The sequence below is a fragment of the Coturnix japonica genome, chromosome 7 (assembly GCF_054131305.1).
Source record: "Coturnix japonica strain WE chromosome 7, WE-NBRP24, whole genome shotgun sequence".
Lineage (NCBI taxonomy): Eukaryota > Metazoa > Chordata > Aves > Galliformes > Phasianidae > Coturnix > Coturnix japonica.
In genome coordinates this window covers 5,879,937-5,898,014 of record NC_140669.1, presented here as the reverse complement: position 1 = coordinate 5,898,014, position 18,078 = coordinate 5,879,937, and the positions used below count along the sequence as shown (strand labels likewise).

The 18,078-nt window shown below is 42.2% G+C and overlaps 1 protein-coding gene across 10 annotated transcripts in view; it reads right to left on the bottom strand.

Moving 5' to 3' along the window:
* TMEM163 (transmembrane protein 163) overlaps positions 1 to 10,079 on the bottom strand; it is a 76,056-nt gene extending 65,977 nt beyond the window's left edge. For 2 of the 10 annotated variants that reach the window (XR_014947874.1, XM_085552204.1), the window contains exons 1-2: positions 3,362 to 3,678; positions 1,493 to 1,612 (exon numbers count right to left, since the gene is read on the bottom strand). Coding sequence is in view for 9 of the 10 variants with exons in the window: in XM_085552204.1 (XP_085408330.1) it covers positions 1,493 to 1,612; positions 3,362 to 3,578 (337 nt within the window). In the remaining variant the exon portion in view is untranslated. Of the gene's footprint in view, positions 1 to 1,492; positions 1,613 to 3,361; positions 3,679 to 6,036; positions 6,369 to 9,881 lie in introns of those variants that run through there. The other 8 variants (XM_015868892.3, XM_015868890.3, XM_085552208.1 and 5 more) reach the window with 6 other exon arrangements.
* Between the last annotated feature and the right edge of the window lie 7,999 nt (positions 10,080 to 18,078).

The following is an 18,078-nucleotide window of genomic DNA, read 5'->3' as shown; positions in this document are numbered from 1 at the left end:
TCAGCAGTTCAATGACCATCCACTCCAAGTGAACAGGCAGTGACAGTACATGCAGGCAGAGACTGCCTTCTTTACTGTTAGGGTAACCCCTTCTGGGTTTCTTTTTGTAGAGTTCCTGAACGTTGTGAGTGCCACAAATAAGCAAAACAGAAAATAAAAAGCTTTCATACAACCCAATTGTTTAAAAAGATCTTTCTAAAAGCAATTGTGTCTTATTGCCCATTTTGTACTTCTATTTTGTAAGGCGGACAAAAACTTATTAGAAAATAATAAATAGCCCCTAAGATTGTATTGTTCTGAAACAGTTGCTTCACTACAAAAGACAGACCAGTGTCTTTTCATTCTGTTGTCCTGCTTTGTTATTATTCAAATTCTTCTTACAGTGTTAGAATTTGCTTTTAAGCGTTTCTGCTCTTTTCTCTGGTTTCTGAATCAAGCTACTGTACGTGTATTCCTATAAAAACTGCTCCTAGTGATATATGTTGAATTTTCAGAGACCATGTGGTCAGACTCTAATAATGTCTCCTGGGAGCTGACACCAACTTCTAGCAGCAGGTCGAACACTGTAGATGAGGATAATAAAACACATGCTGCTGCAGCTTCAAAAACAAACAAAAACCACAACAAAAAAAGCAAGTCTGCCTTTATCAAGCTAAAGAATCATGGGGCTTTTTGTGTCTCTTTTTTTTCCCCCCCTTTTAAGTAGAGAACGTACCATTGCAAACATTTTGATCCACATTTCTTTTTGGTTTTATGGTGATTTAGTGCATTCTGCACTACATTTTTCACTGAACTAAAATAAACCTTTATTTTGACAATGCGGTATTTTCTCCTGTTTCGAAATATACTTTTATTTTTCAGAGTAAAGATGTTTTGGTTCCACGTGTTGGGCTTTTTTCCCCCTTAATTCTTTGTGTAAAGGCAAAACAGACAAATATCCTGAGAATTATAGAAAACCACCAGCTTAACAAGAGTCTGGCATTGCTCCTCCAGATTAACAGTGTCTTCAAGAATAGGCTGGTGTACAAAAAATTGCATATTTCCTCCTTATAATTCATTAATCTTTCTTACAGTGTTGCAACTACGAACCCCAGGTGGATTAAGGCTTATTTGACCTCTTTGGTTAAAGGCAATTCACTGCATAATGATTTTTTACACTGCCCCATAAAATGAACAATTTCACATGCATAAATGCTAACAGGAATCAACATCTCCTGGTTCTGCCTCCGACCTTCAACAACCTTGTTCTTTGCAGAAAAAAACCAACAGTTTTACTAATTCATAAGCACTATGCAGACACAGGCAGCCTAGGGAGAAACCTTGTCAGCAGTCGCAAAGAAAAGAAACATGAGAAAGCTTCCATAAAGATTCTGAGAAATTCTGAGAACCCAACAGAATAAAAGGAAAATAAATTAAAATATATATTTAAAAAATAAAAATAAAAAGGAAAACAGAAAGAGGTGTGAAGATTTAAAACATTCCCAATACTCACTGAAAGCAGCCACTGCAAGAGCCAGTGTGACAATAATGGAGACCCAGGAAACCCACAATGCCTTCTTTCTGTAGCTTTGAGCTTCATGAGGTTTTAGCCTTGTACTGCTTTCTAGTAAACCTGATAAGCAATAAGCAAAGAGGGTATGAACAATACATTGCTCTTTTTAAAGGCACAGCTGTGTTAGTTCAGACCTAAATCTCACATTCACGTTCTATATTACTTTTAGAATCAATAGAGAATCAAACCCTCCTCACATGATCATGGTTAGGTGAATGAAGCCATCAAAAATGTATGAGTAAGCAAGCAAAGCACACAGAAGCTGTTCTGATTTCACACAGGAGGCAAAGCCCGCACCTCAGTCACTTAAAAGAGCACTGCAACTGCACAGCAGTGAACAGAAATTCACATCACTATGTTTTCCACCTTTACATCCACACAATGAAGGGCTACACTCACTGAAATCAAAAATCATTTCTGCAATTCAGGATCCTGAACATAATTAACACAGGAGAAAAATGCAGGTCTGACAGTCTCTGAGAAGTACCCTTCCAATGCACGGAAATACTGTGAGCATATTGCTCAAAGTAGAAGCAGGCACTCTTCAGAATCAAAGCTATCACAATTGAAAAGACCCCTTGAAGCACAGTGCTCTTCCCACATACACCCCCATCCAGAAGCTGAATTAGGGACAGATTGAAGAACAATTCTGGCCTTACTGCAATCAGGATAAAAGTCTGCTAACAGAAGCAAACAGGACTGCTTTCTCTCATTAAGGATATTTTCAGTTTGTGGATTTTTCCCCCACTTGTCTTCAATAGCAGAAGAGAATTCAAGTTAAAAAATAAAATCAATTTGCTTTAATTGGCTTTTGTTCTCTCGGCTTGAGTTTTAAGCCACTTTTTGAGATGCATTCATAACCAAACAGATTTGTCTTTTGTTTATCCCATTCAGATTCTTTCCTGCTTAAGATACTTATTTCATTTAAAACACACAAACTCTTCTTTTTCACCAGCAAGTCCCAACTCAAATCTGCTCAGCTGGTAAGAGAAGACGCGATGATTTTTAACTTTGTTAATAAATTACTCCAGAAATTGTGGGTGGCTCTTCTCAGATGACTATCTTGCCTGCCCCCAGTGTACACAACACCAGCTTAATAATGCAGTCTTTCATCTAGTGTCACATCTTAGCAAGGGGGAAAGAATAGGAGTGCTGGCAGACAAAGCAGCAGATTACAATCTAACAGCTGAAGCTGGTAATATCCTCACCTTCCCCAGTTTTATCTCCAGCCTTTCTCTGATGGCTACTGCCATTTTGAGGGTGGAGATAACCGATCTGCTTATGGGCATACTCCTGAATCTACACCATGCTTAACTCAGTTCATTAACGTTACCAGATATTAATTTCAGCTGACTGTAATACGCTGGCTGTAAACTACATTGGTTTTGGAATCAGTGCAGAAGTGAATCAGCCATCTCTGCCTCAGGGGCAGCGTGTGTCAGTGAGGGGCAGGCATCCAAGGGCAGGAACAATTTCAGCCACCAGATTTGATTCTACCATTTCAAGCCTGTCAGAATGACCAGTTCTAATCCAAGCCCTGTTGGGCACATTCACTCCATCTTGGAAAAATGTTTTACATATTCTTATTCCTGCAAGGAAAGTGGACAGAGCTTCTCTATGAGAGTTCAGAAAGAAACTGGGAGAGTTTAATTTAATGCTGTTCCTGTATTTTCTGAAAACTCAAAATACTACCTGCTTTTTGTTCTGCACCCTGCCCTCCTTCTGAACAAAAGCCAATTCTGAAGGCCTATTAGGAAATAACGTTTGCTTCTTACTATGTGAGTTCTTCATCTAATTCCTGAAACCTACCAGATGACTCTGAAAGGTCCGAGTCCTTTACCGTACTGCACAGCCATTTCTTGCATCGTCTGCCTTCACTTGTGCACAGGAATGTATCTGTATTTTTGCAATGTCTCACCCATATTCTGTCAGTACGTGTAACAATACAAAGTTTAATTGCTATCTGATATGAGGTCATTAACAACAGATCTTGAAAGAAAGGATTAATATTTACTAATGTCATCATGCTAGAAGCACCTCCTCACCCTTGTGGGTTTTTTTTTTCCCTTTTTCCCCTCTCCCCAGTTCAAAAATTCTAAATTAAGGCCCAAATCTTGTTGGAATGAAAATGAGGTGGTTTAAAGACATCCTACATTTCATGGCTACTGCTCACTATTACCTGGGAAGACCAACATACACAGTTGATAATTACAAATCAAATAGCATCCTAATTAAATTGAGAAATGAGTAATAAGCCCCATGGCTAGCATAGAACTCCTGATTACTATTCATATGTCGAGCACGTGTCCGGTATGACAGAGACTGCGATCCTTATAAAACAGAACCACTTTTGCTGTGTGTGTGTGTTTCCCTCAAAATGGCTGGTATATTCCAGCTATCAGAGAGCTGATCCCTTCCTTCCTGTAAGAATTCAAATACGTTTTCCGTATTTAACATTTTCATCCCTTAGAACGATCGTGTTATTCTTGGGAGTGTCCTAAGGGATGGCATGAAATAATACAAACTCATTCACATCACTGCCAAACCCTTTGCATGATTCGCATATTACAAATCAGCACCAGCTCGTTACTTTACACACAACAACACAATTCACCAGGTAAACCTCCATATTTTTCTTCCACTGACCATAAGAAAACAAATTTTAAGCAACCGTTGGAGGCTGAAAGGTGCTCTTTCAGTATCATCTGCATTGCAACAACAAAAAAACTAATACCTACTGCTAAGATTCCTCCAACCTAAAATTGACACATTGAATATTTTCACTTCCAATATTTTATTTAACACAGAGACATCCTCAAGGTAAAGAAGAGACGATGAGCTGGTTAAACCCGCTGGATTTTTCTCTTTTATTTTTTTTCCAGTACTTTCCTATATTAGCAGATTTTCTTTAAAAAAAAAAAAATCAGAAGGAGAAAAAAAACCTGCCTAACAGTTGCAGAACACAAGCTTGGCATATTTGTGAAGCGATTCTAGGATATTCTTTACCATATGCTGACTTACCAGAAGTACTTTTCTGTTTGGCTAAGAGATCATTTTAAAATGTCAAGACAGAATTTGTGGAAGGGAGAAGGCAAATAGAAAATTGTTCATCTAAGACATTAAAAAGACCCTATCTGAAAAATCACCACTCATTTTGGATCCGGGTCTTAAAGAGCAAATACCTTGCTTTAAATTTGAGGTTATTTTTTATTTTTAGCAAACGTGGAAGTATCATCTCTATAACTGGATCTGCTATGATTCATAGGAAAGGATCATTAGGAAAAGTACAGTCTAAAAGGACAGACTGTAACAATTTCAATATGGACAACCTGCAAAAAGCATAGCAGGATTTCCTCTGTAATGACTGGGAATTGTGCTCATAGATGGAATTGGTGACTACAGGAAAAGCGATGAGAAAAAGATACTGCAAAGGCCATTGAGAGAGTGTGAACACAGAGGAAGAAATAGAATCGGCAGCTTTAGTCTCTTCTCACTCCAAGGCAGAGATAAGGCTACGTATATCAGATTCTCCCTTATAGAAATTCACACCAAGATGGCCAGCTTTCATCTTTGGCTCTGTCACTCTGGGCACAAATTAAGAATTTCTGCACTCAAACATCCACATTTGAACCCCAACCAAAACCTGTGGTGCCCATGATCTGAAACAGAACCAAAGCTTCCAGCTGCCCCCAGTCAAGATGTCTGTCCTGCACCATTGGCTGCCACAGTCAGGTACCGCTGGGAAACGGATGGCCCTGAAACCTGCCAGGAAGATGGTGACTGCTCTTCCCCACTGCTGCCCTACTCCATGCCTAGGGGATGTAAGCAAGCACTACAGGAGTTTGGAGAGATGGGGGAAGAAGGGGAGATACGGGGTTATGTGTGTGATGGGAGCGTGGAAGTGACTTTGGGATGCTTAAAGAAGAAAAAACAAGAGAGAAAGAGAGAAGGGGGAAAATGCAAGAGATGCAAAGGCTGGTACGTGAATAAAAATGGAGACAAATAGCGTGAAACGGGAGCCTGGAGGCGCGATGGAGGCATTACGGAGGAGGGTTACAACGGCAGCTGGCGGTGCTCCCAGGGGGCAGCAGGTAAGCCAAGCGCCACACACACGGCGAACAGCGGCCAAAATCAGCGCGTTTCAGGCTAAAAGCGAACTGTCACGGTCTGCGAGGCGGCAGTTTCCCGTCGCTGCTCGGACGGGCGGTAAATAAAGAAATAACAGCAGTTCCAGGGTTAGGGGTAGAGCCAGTGCCGTGACGGGACCGCAGCGCCCTGCCCGCCCCGCAGCTGAGCGGCTCCTCCCGTGCAGCAAGTTTCGGTCAGGGCTGGGAACGGCCGCGAAGGGAGTTTGTAACGTTATTTCGGAAAGGGAAAGCCGGGGCAGCGGGGAGGACACAGGACGATGCGCGGACGCCGGTGCGGAGGGAACGGAGCGGGGATGCGACGGGGCGAGTCCCGAGGGAACCGTGCGAAGGACTCACCTCTGTCCTCCGGGCCGTCGCCGAACTGCCCGCTGTCCCCGATCCGCAGCTGCTCCTGATGCTGCTGCTGCTGCTCCCGGGGGGGGGCGGGCGGGCTGCTCCCCGGGGGCTGCACGATGGCGGGGTCCGGAGTGCTGTCCAGGGCGGCTGCGGGCGGCTCCATGGCTCGCGGGGATCGGGTGGAGGCTGCGGAGCGAGGAGCGAGCGGAGCATCCAGCCCGGGTGTGAGCCCGGGGGGAGGCGGGGAGGAGACTCCGGCTCAAAGCATCAGGGAGACGGGGAGAGAACCAACTCCTCCGGCTGCTCCCCGCGGCCGCCTCATCGCTAACCTCGACACCGCCGGGGGGGGCAGGTGGGAAAGCGGTGCCGCCTCCCGTTCCCTCTCCGCCCCTCCCGTCCCCTCCCCGCTCAGGAGCGGCTCGTTGGGGGCTGTCCCGCGCCCGTTCCGTCGCGTGCGGCGGGGCTGCCCTCGAGGCGGTCGGGAATCGCTTCTGCGGCCGGCAGGGCTGCGTTCAGCTGCTCGGAGCGGCCGCAGCTGGGGGCTGCAGGTGGATCCAGCACCGTGGGCGTGATTAAGGTGGTCGGCCGAGGGAGCGGAAGCCCCTCCAGCCTGCCCTCTCCATGGAGGGCTCTGCCTTCCTCCACGGTCCCAACCCGGAGGTGTCGAGGTTAGCGATGAGGCGGCCGCCCTCCGGAGCCACGTTTCACTACGCACGCCCTTCTCCAGACCCCACGACGCAGAAATTCTGTTGTACCGATTGTCCTTTGTTAACAACGTTAGGCTAAAACCTGCCCTAAATGGTACAGAGGTCTCGTGGAAGGGAGAGGTTGGAGCTGGAGACTTGCTGGCACCCAGAGGTGCTCCCAGTTCAATGCCCTTCCCAGGGCTGCAGAACAGAGGGAAAAAAATTAAAGCCTTGGGAGGATAGAAGTGGAAAAAATAGAAAGTGTTACTGATAGATCCGTGCCAGAGCTGTTATCTTCTTCTTCTCTGCTGGTTTCTAATGACTAAATCGAGAGGTGCAAATAAACAGAAGCGATTTCCATGCTAGCACAGCTCCCATTGCGTGCTCAGTAGCATGCAGATACATTCTGGAGCTGCACTGGGCTTGGACTTGCATCTCAGAAAATATCAGAAGGCCATTAGGCATTGCAGCCCAAGTACTCCACTGATATACGTGTATATGATCTCTAGTATGTTAAATAAAGATGGGGTTGCCTTTCTCTCTTGACAAATCAGCAGATTTGGGTAGTGTGGAAAGGCCAGGAGGAAGCTAGTGGTTATGCAAACGTATGAGTATGATTTTATAATCTTGCCTTAAAAAAAAACTAGTTTTTGCAGTGCTTTAGGAATGCCAATTTGGGAATGGTTTGTGGAACATTACAATGGCTTAATGGCTTCATTTTCCCTTTGAACACCTCTTGATCCTGTGTGGCAATCTTCAGAATCAATTGCATATATTTTTAAATATTAATTATTAGAAACATTAAATATGAGTTAACATTAAGGAAAGCGACAGCAGTTGTTAATATAGAAACTGGCTGGTATTCAGATGACTGTATAGAATGGGGTTGGCTGTCATGGTGAGAGAGCCTGGTGTTGGCTCTTTACATAATCATCTCTTGATTCCTTTGTGAATGGTTTGCTGTTCCTAGGAAATATTTTTGAAGTCTTCAGGCCTCTTTCATCATCATCCTTCGCTCTCCCAACCTGCTTTGTGATCCCAGGGCTATTCACAGAGGTTTGGTGACATTTGAACCTCCAAGATATGAGGAAAAATCTGTATGTTTATATATGTAAGGTAGGAATGCAAAGTAGAAAATGTCTTTTTTTATTTCCTCAAAGTAATTGCCACTTCTGTCACTTAAAATGTGTTTGTAAAGAAACGAAGATCCTTAAGTGAGCAGAAGCAGTTCTGTAGCCTGGTGAGAGACAAGGGATTGAGGCCAGATCTCTTTTCAGGATCTGGCAGGGATACAGAAACTGCTGGGAGGGATGCTTCCATCAGGAGTGCATACAGTCCCTTGAAATTGCTGCAGTGGGTTTAATGCTCCCTAATGCAACTACTGCAGGATCCATTCTCTTCTAGGGAGACTTGTCCGTTCCTTGCATAGATGGGAGGTAGACTGGCAACTCTCATCAAACAATACCCCCTTACTGTAAGTCTCTCTAAGCTACTTTAGCATTTTTATAACTTACAGAAATGGTCCAAGAGGAAAGTGCCTGGAAATTTCTAATTCAGCTTCTTTACAAGGAAGTTAAAGCAGTAGGTTTCCAAATGATCTGAGGGGGGGAAAAGCAAGGCGCCAGGAAGACCTCACCACAATTTCCTACTTCAATATATCCCTTTTTCTCAGATGTTCTTAGCTGCTGTTCTTACTGACTGGCACGGCCTTCAGCTGTCTCTGGATAAATGCTATAGTGTTCATGCTATAGCAAAGAATATGAGGCTTGCGAAGAATATTAGTGTTTCCTTTAAATTACTCTATTCAGTACTTTGAAACATGTGAGAATGATGTACTCAGCCTTTAACAAATACAGAGTCACTACTTTAAGCAGCTCCACAATAGAGAGGCTTTCGGACTGGGCAATTATTTATATAAGCTAACTATGAAAAATCAGAAAGACTACTGTAGTTTTGGAACTTCATGATCCTTGAGGTCCCTTCCAACCTGGGTCATTCTGTGATTCTGTGATACCTTCAAAGCTGGAAACTGCTTTCCTTTCCAGCATTGCCTGCTATTTCTCATTTCAGCTCCTTCACCCAAAGTATTATTCCATTGGATAAAGAAGTAGGGTTGGGGGTTTATAGGCCTGAGTCTGATTTTCCAGCTCTGTTGTACTTCTTGTGTAGCAAGTGTGTACACAAAGTCAATTAAGAGAAATGACCATAATAATTGTGTAATATTATTTATTGGCCCCTCAAATATCCCCTTGTTGGATATGAACAACAACAAGAGCAAAATAAAAGGAAGGAAACCATCTCCCTGGGTCCAGGCTGAGTAGACTGACACTATGCCAAATGCTGCAGCTGCTGCAAGACTAAGACACACTCACAGAATTTTGTTCTCTGCTGGAACCACCTGCATTTTCCACAGCATTTTGGCTTCCATAAAAAGACAGTTCCAAACAAAACGGAGCTCTTTTGCACCACAGCAACCAGAAACAATGGAGAGGACTTCTGTTTGTCTTTACCTGGATTGTCTGTGGTCTGGCTCTGCTCTGGTTGTTTGCAGTGGTGGTGGTTCATTCCTTCTTCCTTTCTAACCCTCCTCCTTCCTTCTTCTGAGAAAAGGAAAGATCACTCTCAGATCTGTGATTTTTCCTTCAGGCCCACTCTATCTCCCTTCATCTTTTTGTAGATTCTTCACCATCTTGTGCAGTACCTCCATAATTTTAGACTGATTATTAACTTGGATCAAATATAATCAGAATGCTGCTTTGAGAAACTAATATGATAACTGGATAACTTCCTTCAGGCTATGAAAGAGTGCCTATAATATGATTCCCAGCGAATACAGCGTGTGTGACCTTGGTTAAGTACTTGATGACACCTCACATAAGCACCTACTCTTCTATATGATGTTGCAGGATCATATTTGCTAAAAGTGCCCAAGCTAGCAGGAGCCACCAGCATTAACAAAAGCCATTGCTGCAACAAAGGAAGAATGAAAACACACCGTGCAATATACGTTATCTTGCAGTAATCTAAAGCTCTTGAAACAGATTCTTCACAGTGGTCGTTTTCCATCTTAAAGGTATTTTAAAAGCTGTTTTAAATTGGAGTTGAAATTTTTATGCAAATATGGGAAACCAAAGGTTTATCTACAAAACCAAAACTTACCATTTTGCCCAGGTAAATGTTGTTCAGTCCTGAAAGATTGTGCACCAGTGTTCCCAACTGTGTTACATCGCTGCAGACACTTTGTTTCCAGTGAATGGAGTAAAACTGGCTGACTTGGCAGAAGGAGCATTTCATTGATAATACCCACAAGAGTACAAGAGGGATGGGAAGGAAAGGAAGCTGAATTATAAAGGGGAGACAACCAGATTTTTAATTGATAGTTTTCCTTCTTTGTTTTGCTGCTAAGTTTCAGTTGTATTATGTTTTTTTCTGTAAAAACTTCCCATGAACCTGGAGCTTCTTATGCTATGTGGAAAGAATCTCACTTCTTCCAGCGAGATTCTGACCACAGTCTAATGAATGACATGATTATCAGCAGATGAGATTTCATTTGTGCATCAAGGAACAGAAGAACAGAAAACTAGGAAATTCCTAGGGAGGAGAATCATTCTAATTTTCTAATAAACTTATTCAATGACTCACAATTTCTTCATTATAATTCATACTTCTTAATGACATTTCCAACATATGTGCATAGCTCCAGTATCTTTCCCAATTTTCCATTAAGTTTATATGATTAAACCCCATGTGAAGTGAACCACAGAAACCACAAAATATTTTTATTACAGATCGGGGTCTGCTGCCCTATTTCAAAGCTGATGCCCACTCCTTTTGATATGCCTCCTTACTTTGGGAGTTTGAACATTTAATTCTAATGTCAGACAGCGTAGATAAAATCATGATATTTTTGAGTACTAATTTTTGGATTATTATTGGGCTAAGCAAAAGTAATGTCAACAGCAGATGGAGAAATCTAATAGGTCTGTCCATCCTTGATTTTCACAGTATATTCATCATTTCTCTCATTACATAAAAGGTTTAGTGGGCAATGGGAAGAACAGAAGACAGGATGATCCTTTCTGTGATTTTAAGAGCATGAATTGCAGAGTTCACTGCATTCTTCAAGTATGAATAAACAGGAGTCAGTTTGTGTGGAATTCAAAAATGTCTTCTCTATTGCAGCTAAACCTTTTTCCATGTGCAGCAGTAGCAAAAACAGTGGATATGTTTGATGTGCTGTGGGTATTGACACGTGATGGTAATTGATTAATAAGCTTATTCGTTAATAAGCATACTAAAAGTTTTCTATTGCTTGTAGCAGTGGTATGAAGTTTCACATGACTATCAACATTTTCTAACTTTACAAGGAAGAACTGCTTCTGTGTAAGCTGAAGAAGCTCTTTTCTCTGTAGAATGAGAAGGGTTAATCACACCTTAACTATGAATGCCATTCTAAGCAATCAGTAGAATTAAACTGTAAAGGCAATTGCCGTTCGGAGATGAAAATGTCAGTAAGATTTTTAACACCTGCCACAAGGAAGCTGTCCCATAACCAAAAAGGAAGAGGGAGGTGTCAGTCATATAACTGAGTCAGATTACGACAAAATTCATTTTCTGCCTTTTTTGGATTTTCTGTAAAGCTGTCAATGGTGCCCTAAAAATAAAGGGCTGTGCAATTATATAGTAACACAGGCAGCTTCTCCTTCTTCACAATCAAGACTACATGAATTTTCAGTATCAAGATCCAGCTACACTTCAATAGACACAGGTGTTCACTTTGATTTTCACACCGTTGTGTTGGAAAGTTTGTACACACCTTCTCAGAGAGCTGAACTAAGCAACCTCCACCAAGTCCTTCCTGTCTACATCTGTGGGATTCAAATAAAATAAAGGCTTCTTAAGCCTTTACCTGGTAAATTCTAAGTTGAACAGTATCAAAAGAGAATGACACAGAGGTTTGGAGACTGATTTAATTCACCAGTAAATGTCAGGTGCTATGCTTTTATGAACGATACAATTCTGACGGCCAACTCCTCTTCCACTGTTCCTTTCATGTTGATTTTAGAAATGTTATTATTATTGGAGTATATCACTTATCTGATGCAAGTAGCTTCTCTTGGCCACTTATTCTACTTAAGACCAGCCTATTTCCTTTAGATTGAATACATTTGATTTTTAGGCACTTTTTCGCTATCTTCTTTCTGACTTTTATTTGTTTATGGGCACAGAAAAGTGACCTCATAGTTCTGCAGATGATCATTCAGTCTGGAATTCTCCAGAGCCACAGGTTTGTCAGCAAACTTCTTTGAATTCTCTCCTTTACTGGCTTGAAATGGGTGTCATTTTATTGATCAAGAAATTCAGTCCTTAAGTAAAATTAGAACAGAAAAGAATTCTGCCTGTTTCATATCCTACAATTACCGCGTATGCAAGTTCACTGAGATCAAGATTTGCTTCTCTTGCGCTTTGGGATTAAATGTCTTTGGATTATATTTAAATTTGGTGAAGATCTTTTATTATGGAGGTTTTGAAAATTAAGCTATGGTTCTTTTGCTTTAAATTTAAATCAGTATTAAAACTGACAAGTGGCTGTGACACCAATTAGACTGACATTCCATTGGATATCTAGACAAACTTGTTGCACCCATACTCGTTAATTTTTCCACTAGATGGCATTATGCATTAACTGCAAGTCAATTTATGAACTGCCCTGCAATTGAACATGAAAAAGATTAAAAAACAATATATGAAAGGATCTATAGTGCTTTCTTCAGTCCTATGTATGAGTGAAGGATCTGTGGCTTAACGATAATTTGACCTACTTCCACTTAGAAGTAACCCAATCCATCCTTAATGCATCAAATATGGATTTACTCAAAGCAATAAAGGAAGCCAGCCATGGCAACAATATCTGATCCTGTGTGTGATGCACCTTTTAGAATAAAACTCTCAACCTTCTCTTCATTTAACATTTGAGGAGTGACTTCAGCAGTGCAAATTGCTTCCTTTCTGGCTGCATGGCTTCAGCTGAGGCAGTAGGAAGTGTCCAAAGTAAATCTGCAATGCAGAAGATGGCTTTTAAATAAAGAGCTGTATATGAGTTGTTTGGGCTTTTGTTGGATGATTTTTTATTTCTTATTTCTATTAGTTAATTCACAGTAGATAATCAGAATAGTTTACGGCAAGTGTAAATATAGAAAAGCTCGTGTTGCTTCCACCCAGGTGAAATGAACTATTTGTGATCCCTTCTTCTGTACCATGACAGGGTTCTTAAGAGTGATGTTTCTAAAACGTAAAGTCCTAACATATGAAGCACCATCTGCTGTGGGGCAAAGGTTTAACAGCTTCAAAAGAAGTGAGCAGTGGGAATTCTGCCTTAATCCTAAAATGTGCAGTGACCAGCAAGGAGAAACCAGCGAGCCCAGCAGCTCAAAAGCAAAAGGATTTAGTGTGTGAGAAGCAAGTATTGTCTAGGGTACAGTTCCCTATATGCTATATTCTGAGCTGATTTTTATACTGATTCTTTATGTAGCATATGAGAGGCTCCAAGCTAGAAATGGGTAGTTTAATTTAATTGTGGTGTTGCATCAGTAATTGTTTTTGAAATTTTAAATATGCAAGAAGGGGTCTAGAATTCAAGCTGAGATGAAACAATTTTGTTGGTCTGAGCCAATAATGGAGAAGAAAGAAAAGACAAGAAAAGACCAAAAATTAGCCTAGCATTAATCAGGTCTTTTAGACTCTCATGGTAGTCAAGTACATAGTAGGAAAGTGCCTAAACTTGCACTTAAGGTTGTCTCTGAATAGAGGGCTTTTTTAAAGAGGACTTGCCAGTGCCTGTTATAAAAAACTTGTAATCGTTGCCATAAATTCAGGCTTTTAAACTATTTGTTTTCTACTTATAGCTTTTTTTTGCACTTGTGGTAGACTGAGCTTCAGTAAAGTGTGGTTTTAATTCACCTATGCAGTGCAGGACTGTAGGCAATGCTATAGGTAATGTACCTGCTTCCTACCACAATCTTATTAAGCCTTTGGAAGTCCTGGTGAGTAGGTTGGACACCAGGAAGTTTTGAATAGCTATCCATTTTCCCTCAGCACTAACCTTCCCTGTCTTCATCCTCCAGCTCATGATGTTGCAGCAGCCATAATCTGCTATTAGGTGCATTTCGGTATCATGGGGACCACAGCAGACACTAATGCTGGTGTCAGTAACTGTCATCTCCTGTCATGCTGAGATGAAGTGCCGTTTACTTTTTCTCACTTATTCAGGCTCATTCTCTCTAGTGGGAGGTGCCACTAACTGGGGAGTAGAGCAACCCAGCTCTACCACTCTAACTCCCTGCAAATATATATATATTAGTGACCGGGCCTCCCCATAACACTTGTCTGTGTTGAGTGTGTATTGAAAATCAGCACTGAATGTGAAGTGACCCAAGTGGTGGTGTTCCATGCCCACAGGAAATTTTAGGAACACACCACGGAGATGAGCAAATGTGTTAGAAGAACAACTATGGTGAAACGTGTGCTTTTCTGTTCCTAAAAATGCTGTCTAACTAGAGACAAAAGAACCATTCACCAAACAGTGAATTATATAAACGTGTAAAACATTCACTACCAATTCTCAGTGCTCAGCAGCAGGAGTTCAGCCCCACTGTACTTTGACATTGCAGCCCCAGCCATAATCAGACAGTAGCCACTTGCGTCACTTACCACAGGAAAATCCATTCCAGTCAATATTAAATAAGTGCTCTATGTATAAATTGCAGTTACTAGTTGGTGCTCCGCTTAATGCACTGCAAATTGCAACCAGTGGTACCGGCAATGCATTGCACAAATGCTATTCACAACTTCATGATTGTGTACAAGTTGATGTGAAATAGAAGGTTGTGTTGTGATTCTGTTGTGATAAGTGGCAATGCCTCAAAAGGCAAAATGCATCCAATTGAGGAAGTGGCTTTGTTTGTGCCCTTCACACTGAGAAGCAGACATGTGCTCTTTGATGTATCTGCATGCTAAGGGTTAACTGCAGAATTGCAATTTTAACGTATTCAGAAAATAATGATATCGCCTGAAAGGTAGTAATATATATTGTTTTAATTTGGAACACCATTTCGCTTCCAAAATTCACCATTTTTTAGAAACCTGGAAATAAGTGAGAATTCATTAAGGCTTGGCTGATGTGTCAGAGAACACAGTAGTGGTCAGGAATTTGGCACAGAACGTGTTGTTTGCTTTCACCACTGTGTGATTCATCAGAACTCCTGCTGGGCTAGTGGTCACAGAGCAATGCAGTGCGCTGCCAAAGGCATCAGCAGCCCTGGCCACCTCTGCACTATAAATTGCAGTGACAACTGTGATGGCAGTGGCAGATCTAATAGAGAGACCAACTGGTGAGCACCATCCTCAGCTTTTGCAGCCATGAAGCTTCCGCAGCAATTTGACAGCTTAGATCTTGGAAGAGTCAGATGTATCAGCACAGTGTTACATCGGAACTAAAACACCTCATTTCTCTGCAATACTAAACCCACTCAGACACTGACCAGCATCGTCTCTGCTGTTTGTCTAAACAGAAGCTCTTTCAGTTGTTTCTGCAAAGGGTTTTGAATAATAAAAGCTAAAGTTGGAAAATGTATTTAATGACCAATACACTGGCACTGCTGTCATAACCTTTTTACTCTGTTGTCACCATAAAAGTAGTGAAGCAATGGAACAGGATGCTCTGTCCCTGGAGACATTCAAGGACAGCCAGGACTGGGCTCTGAGTACCCTGACCTCGCTGACAACGTCCCTATTCATTGCAGGGGATTTGGATTGGGTGACCTTTAAAACTCCCTCCCAAATCAAACGATTCTATGATTCTATTCTATGATCTCATCTTGAGCTGATGTCATCTCTAACCTGGAGATCTGTGTGTTTCTGCTCTTGCACTCTGCAGATATACCTAAGTGAAATGCCGACATCGCAACCCAGCCAGCTGTGCAAAGCCTCATTTGGACAGTCCAGCTGGATTGCTTGGTAGCCGGTGTTTGAGACCAGAGGAGCATAATGCCACCCACTGCCTGGACACATTCTTGTTAAGGGCTTTACTGGTGTAAACATGGCTGGACATGTCCTCCCAGTGTAGCTCTGTTATGTACTCCACCATTTACCTCACAGAAATAACATCCATTGTGTAGCTTCTGAGAACTACATATGGAAATTACAGCACAGACACTGTCATTAGGAGAGAAGTGATAACTGTTGTTTTTATTCCCCACGGAAGGGAAACCTTTCCACTTCCACTGAATTCTGAGTTCTCTGGAGCTCCAGAAGAGCATTAAGTTCTGTGAAGAGCAGGCTAATTCAATAGAAAAGGTTTAATCATTTAATACCACACAAAAAATAGAACCACCGCCTCCTGCATCCTCTCCAAACATGTCATTTCCAAGCAGGTCTGCGATAGCAGTCCCAGAGGAGCGGGGCAGCAGCAGCAGGACTGAAGGACAGCCTGTCACTAAGCAACCAGCGTACACAGGCTGCTCAGTGCTCATTTCATTTGCACAGGGACATGTTCTTCGAGCACTTCATTTTCACTGCTGGGCACAACGAGTTTCCCACTGGCTTTTGAGCGCTGTGCATGTATAAAACAGCCATTTTTCACAACCAAATGTGCAATTTAAAGAGCAGATGCCAGGGAAGAACATGGGGAATTGTAAGGATTGGAAAATCGGCACAAGTATTTCAGGACTTTCTGACGTCAGAATCCTGAATTTGCCTCTTTGTTTCTGCATTCATCCTACCTGCAAAGGGGCTGTCTTGGGAGGAGATGAGCGGCACTGTCTGCAGTTTACCCATGTTTATTGATGTACCCCCTTGTGAAGAGTGCCCTGTCATGGTTTTTACAGACACGGGGAAATACTTTGTCTGTGATTAAAATGAAAGGCAGAATTGGAGCCCAGTTCCCAGTATGGAAGATTCCAAATCTCAAATTCTGTAATTCTTTCAGAACAACAGCTACATGGTTTTAGAAAATGAGCACTGTGTGCAGCACGTCTTACAGCGCTTTCAGTTACTGCTGGTCCCTACAGTGAGATAAAGCCCTACAGCTCTGCTAGACTTATGGCTGCCTATCTAAAATCAGCTCTGGCCTAAATAGTGCCCTAAAATAGTTCCCTAAAAGGGAAGTTTATCGTAATGAAGAATGCACTTCAGTTGGTCAAGGCCACACTAAGTGCATGTTTTACTACATGGGATCTAAAAAGACACCAGTGCCATACGTAAGGATACTGAGGCAGGTGGGGCAAGTTACTGTAACATATGTTCCTTCCTAATGTATGTATGTGGGAGGCTCCTTTTGGCTGGGGAGATGTCTGTACACATTTCAGTTCTCCTCTCTAGCAGATGTCGCAAGTACATCCATTGACTGATATGTTTTGTGGTTTTTTTCCAACTTTTTGCACTGGGTCTGGCTGGGCTTGAGCTAACTTTCCCCACAGCAGTCCATACAGTGCTGTGCTTTGCACTTGCAGAGCAGAATCGATATCTCACCCATGTGGCTCCTACTGTGCTGGCACAGCATCAGGGCTGCCTTTCCACAGCCAGTCTTGAGGCCCTGCTTCCTAAGAAGTGGCTGAACATTTCTTACTGATGGGTACTATAAAAATAGGCTATTTCTTCTTTAGCTTCTATGCAGCCTTTCCTTTTTTATATATTTTTTCTTTCATTGAAATGCTCCTATCTCAAACCTACAAGTGCCTTTTGTTCTGCCCTTTCTGCAACTCCTTTTCGCTTTTTTCTCTTTTCTCCTTTTCTCCCCATCCTCCATCCTTCTGAGGAGAGGGAGTGAGAGAGCACCTGTGTGGAACTTTGCTGCCTATCCATGTTAAGCCACAGCATTTTGTCATCTCATCCAAATGCTCTAGGATGTAAATTCTTTGTGGGTAGCCCAAGATGAGTATAGTTCAGAGACGGACAGGTCATATGGATCCAAAAATGATAGAATATACCTTTCTGTTGGCCCAGACATTCTGCATGTGAAAGTTTCCATTCAGTCAGGACCTCCTGCCTGGAAGCACGGTGAATTTAAGCTCCCCTCCCCCTGACTGGGGCAATCTGATAAATCTATCAGACCCTCTGGCTCCTGTTGGCAATTCCTGCACCTCTGCATCACACTCCAGAAGCTGCCAACCAAATGGAGATAGATAGCAAGGGCTGCGCTAAAAGTCATCACATTGCATTAGGGTACAAATACCATAGAGACTGAGGCACGTAAGTCACTCCTCTGTCATAACACAGACTGTCTAAAACATTAGTCAAAATGTTCAATCTTTCAAATCCACACATTCAGAGCTGGATGCAAGAGTGACTGAAGGTGCTC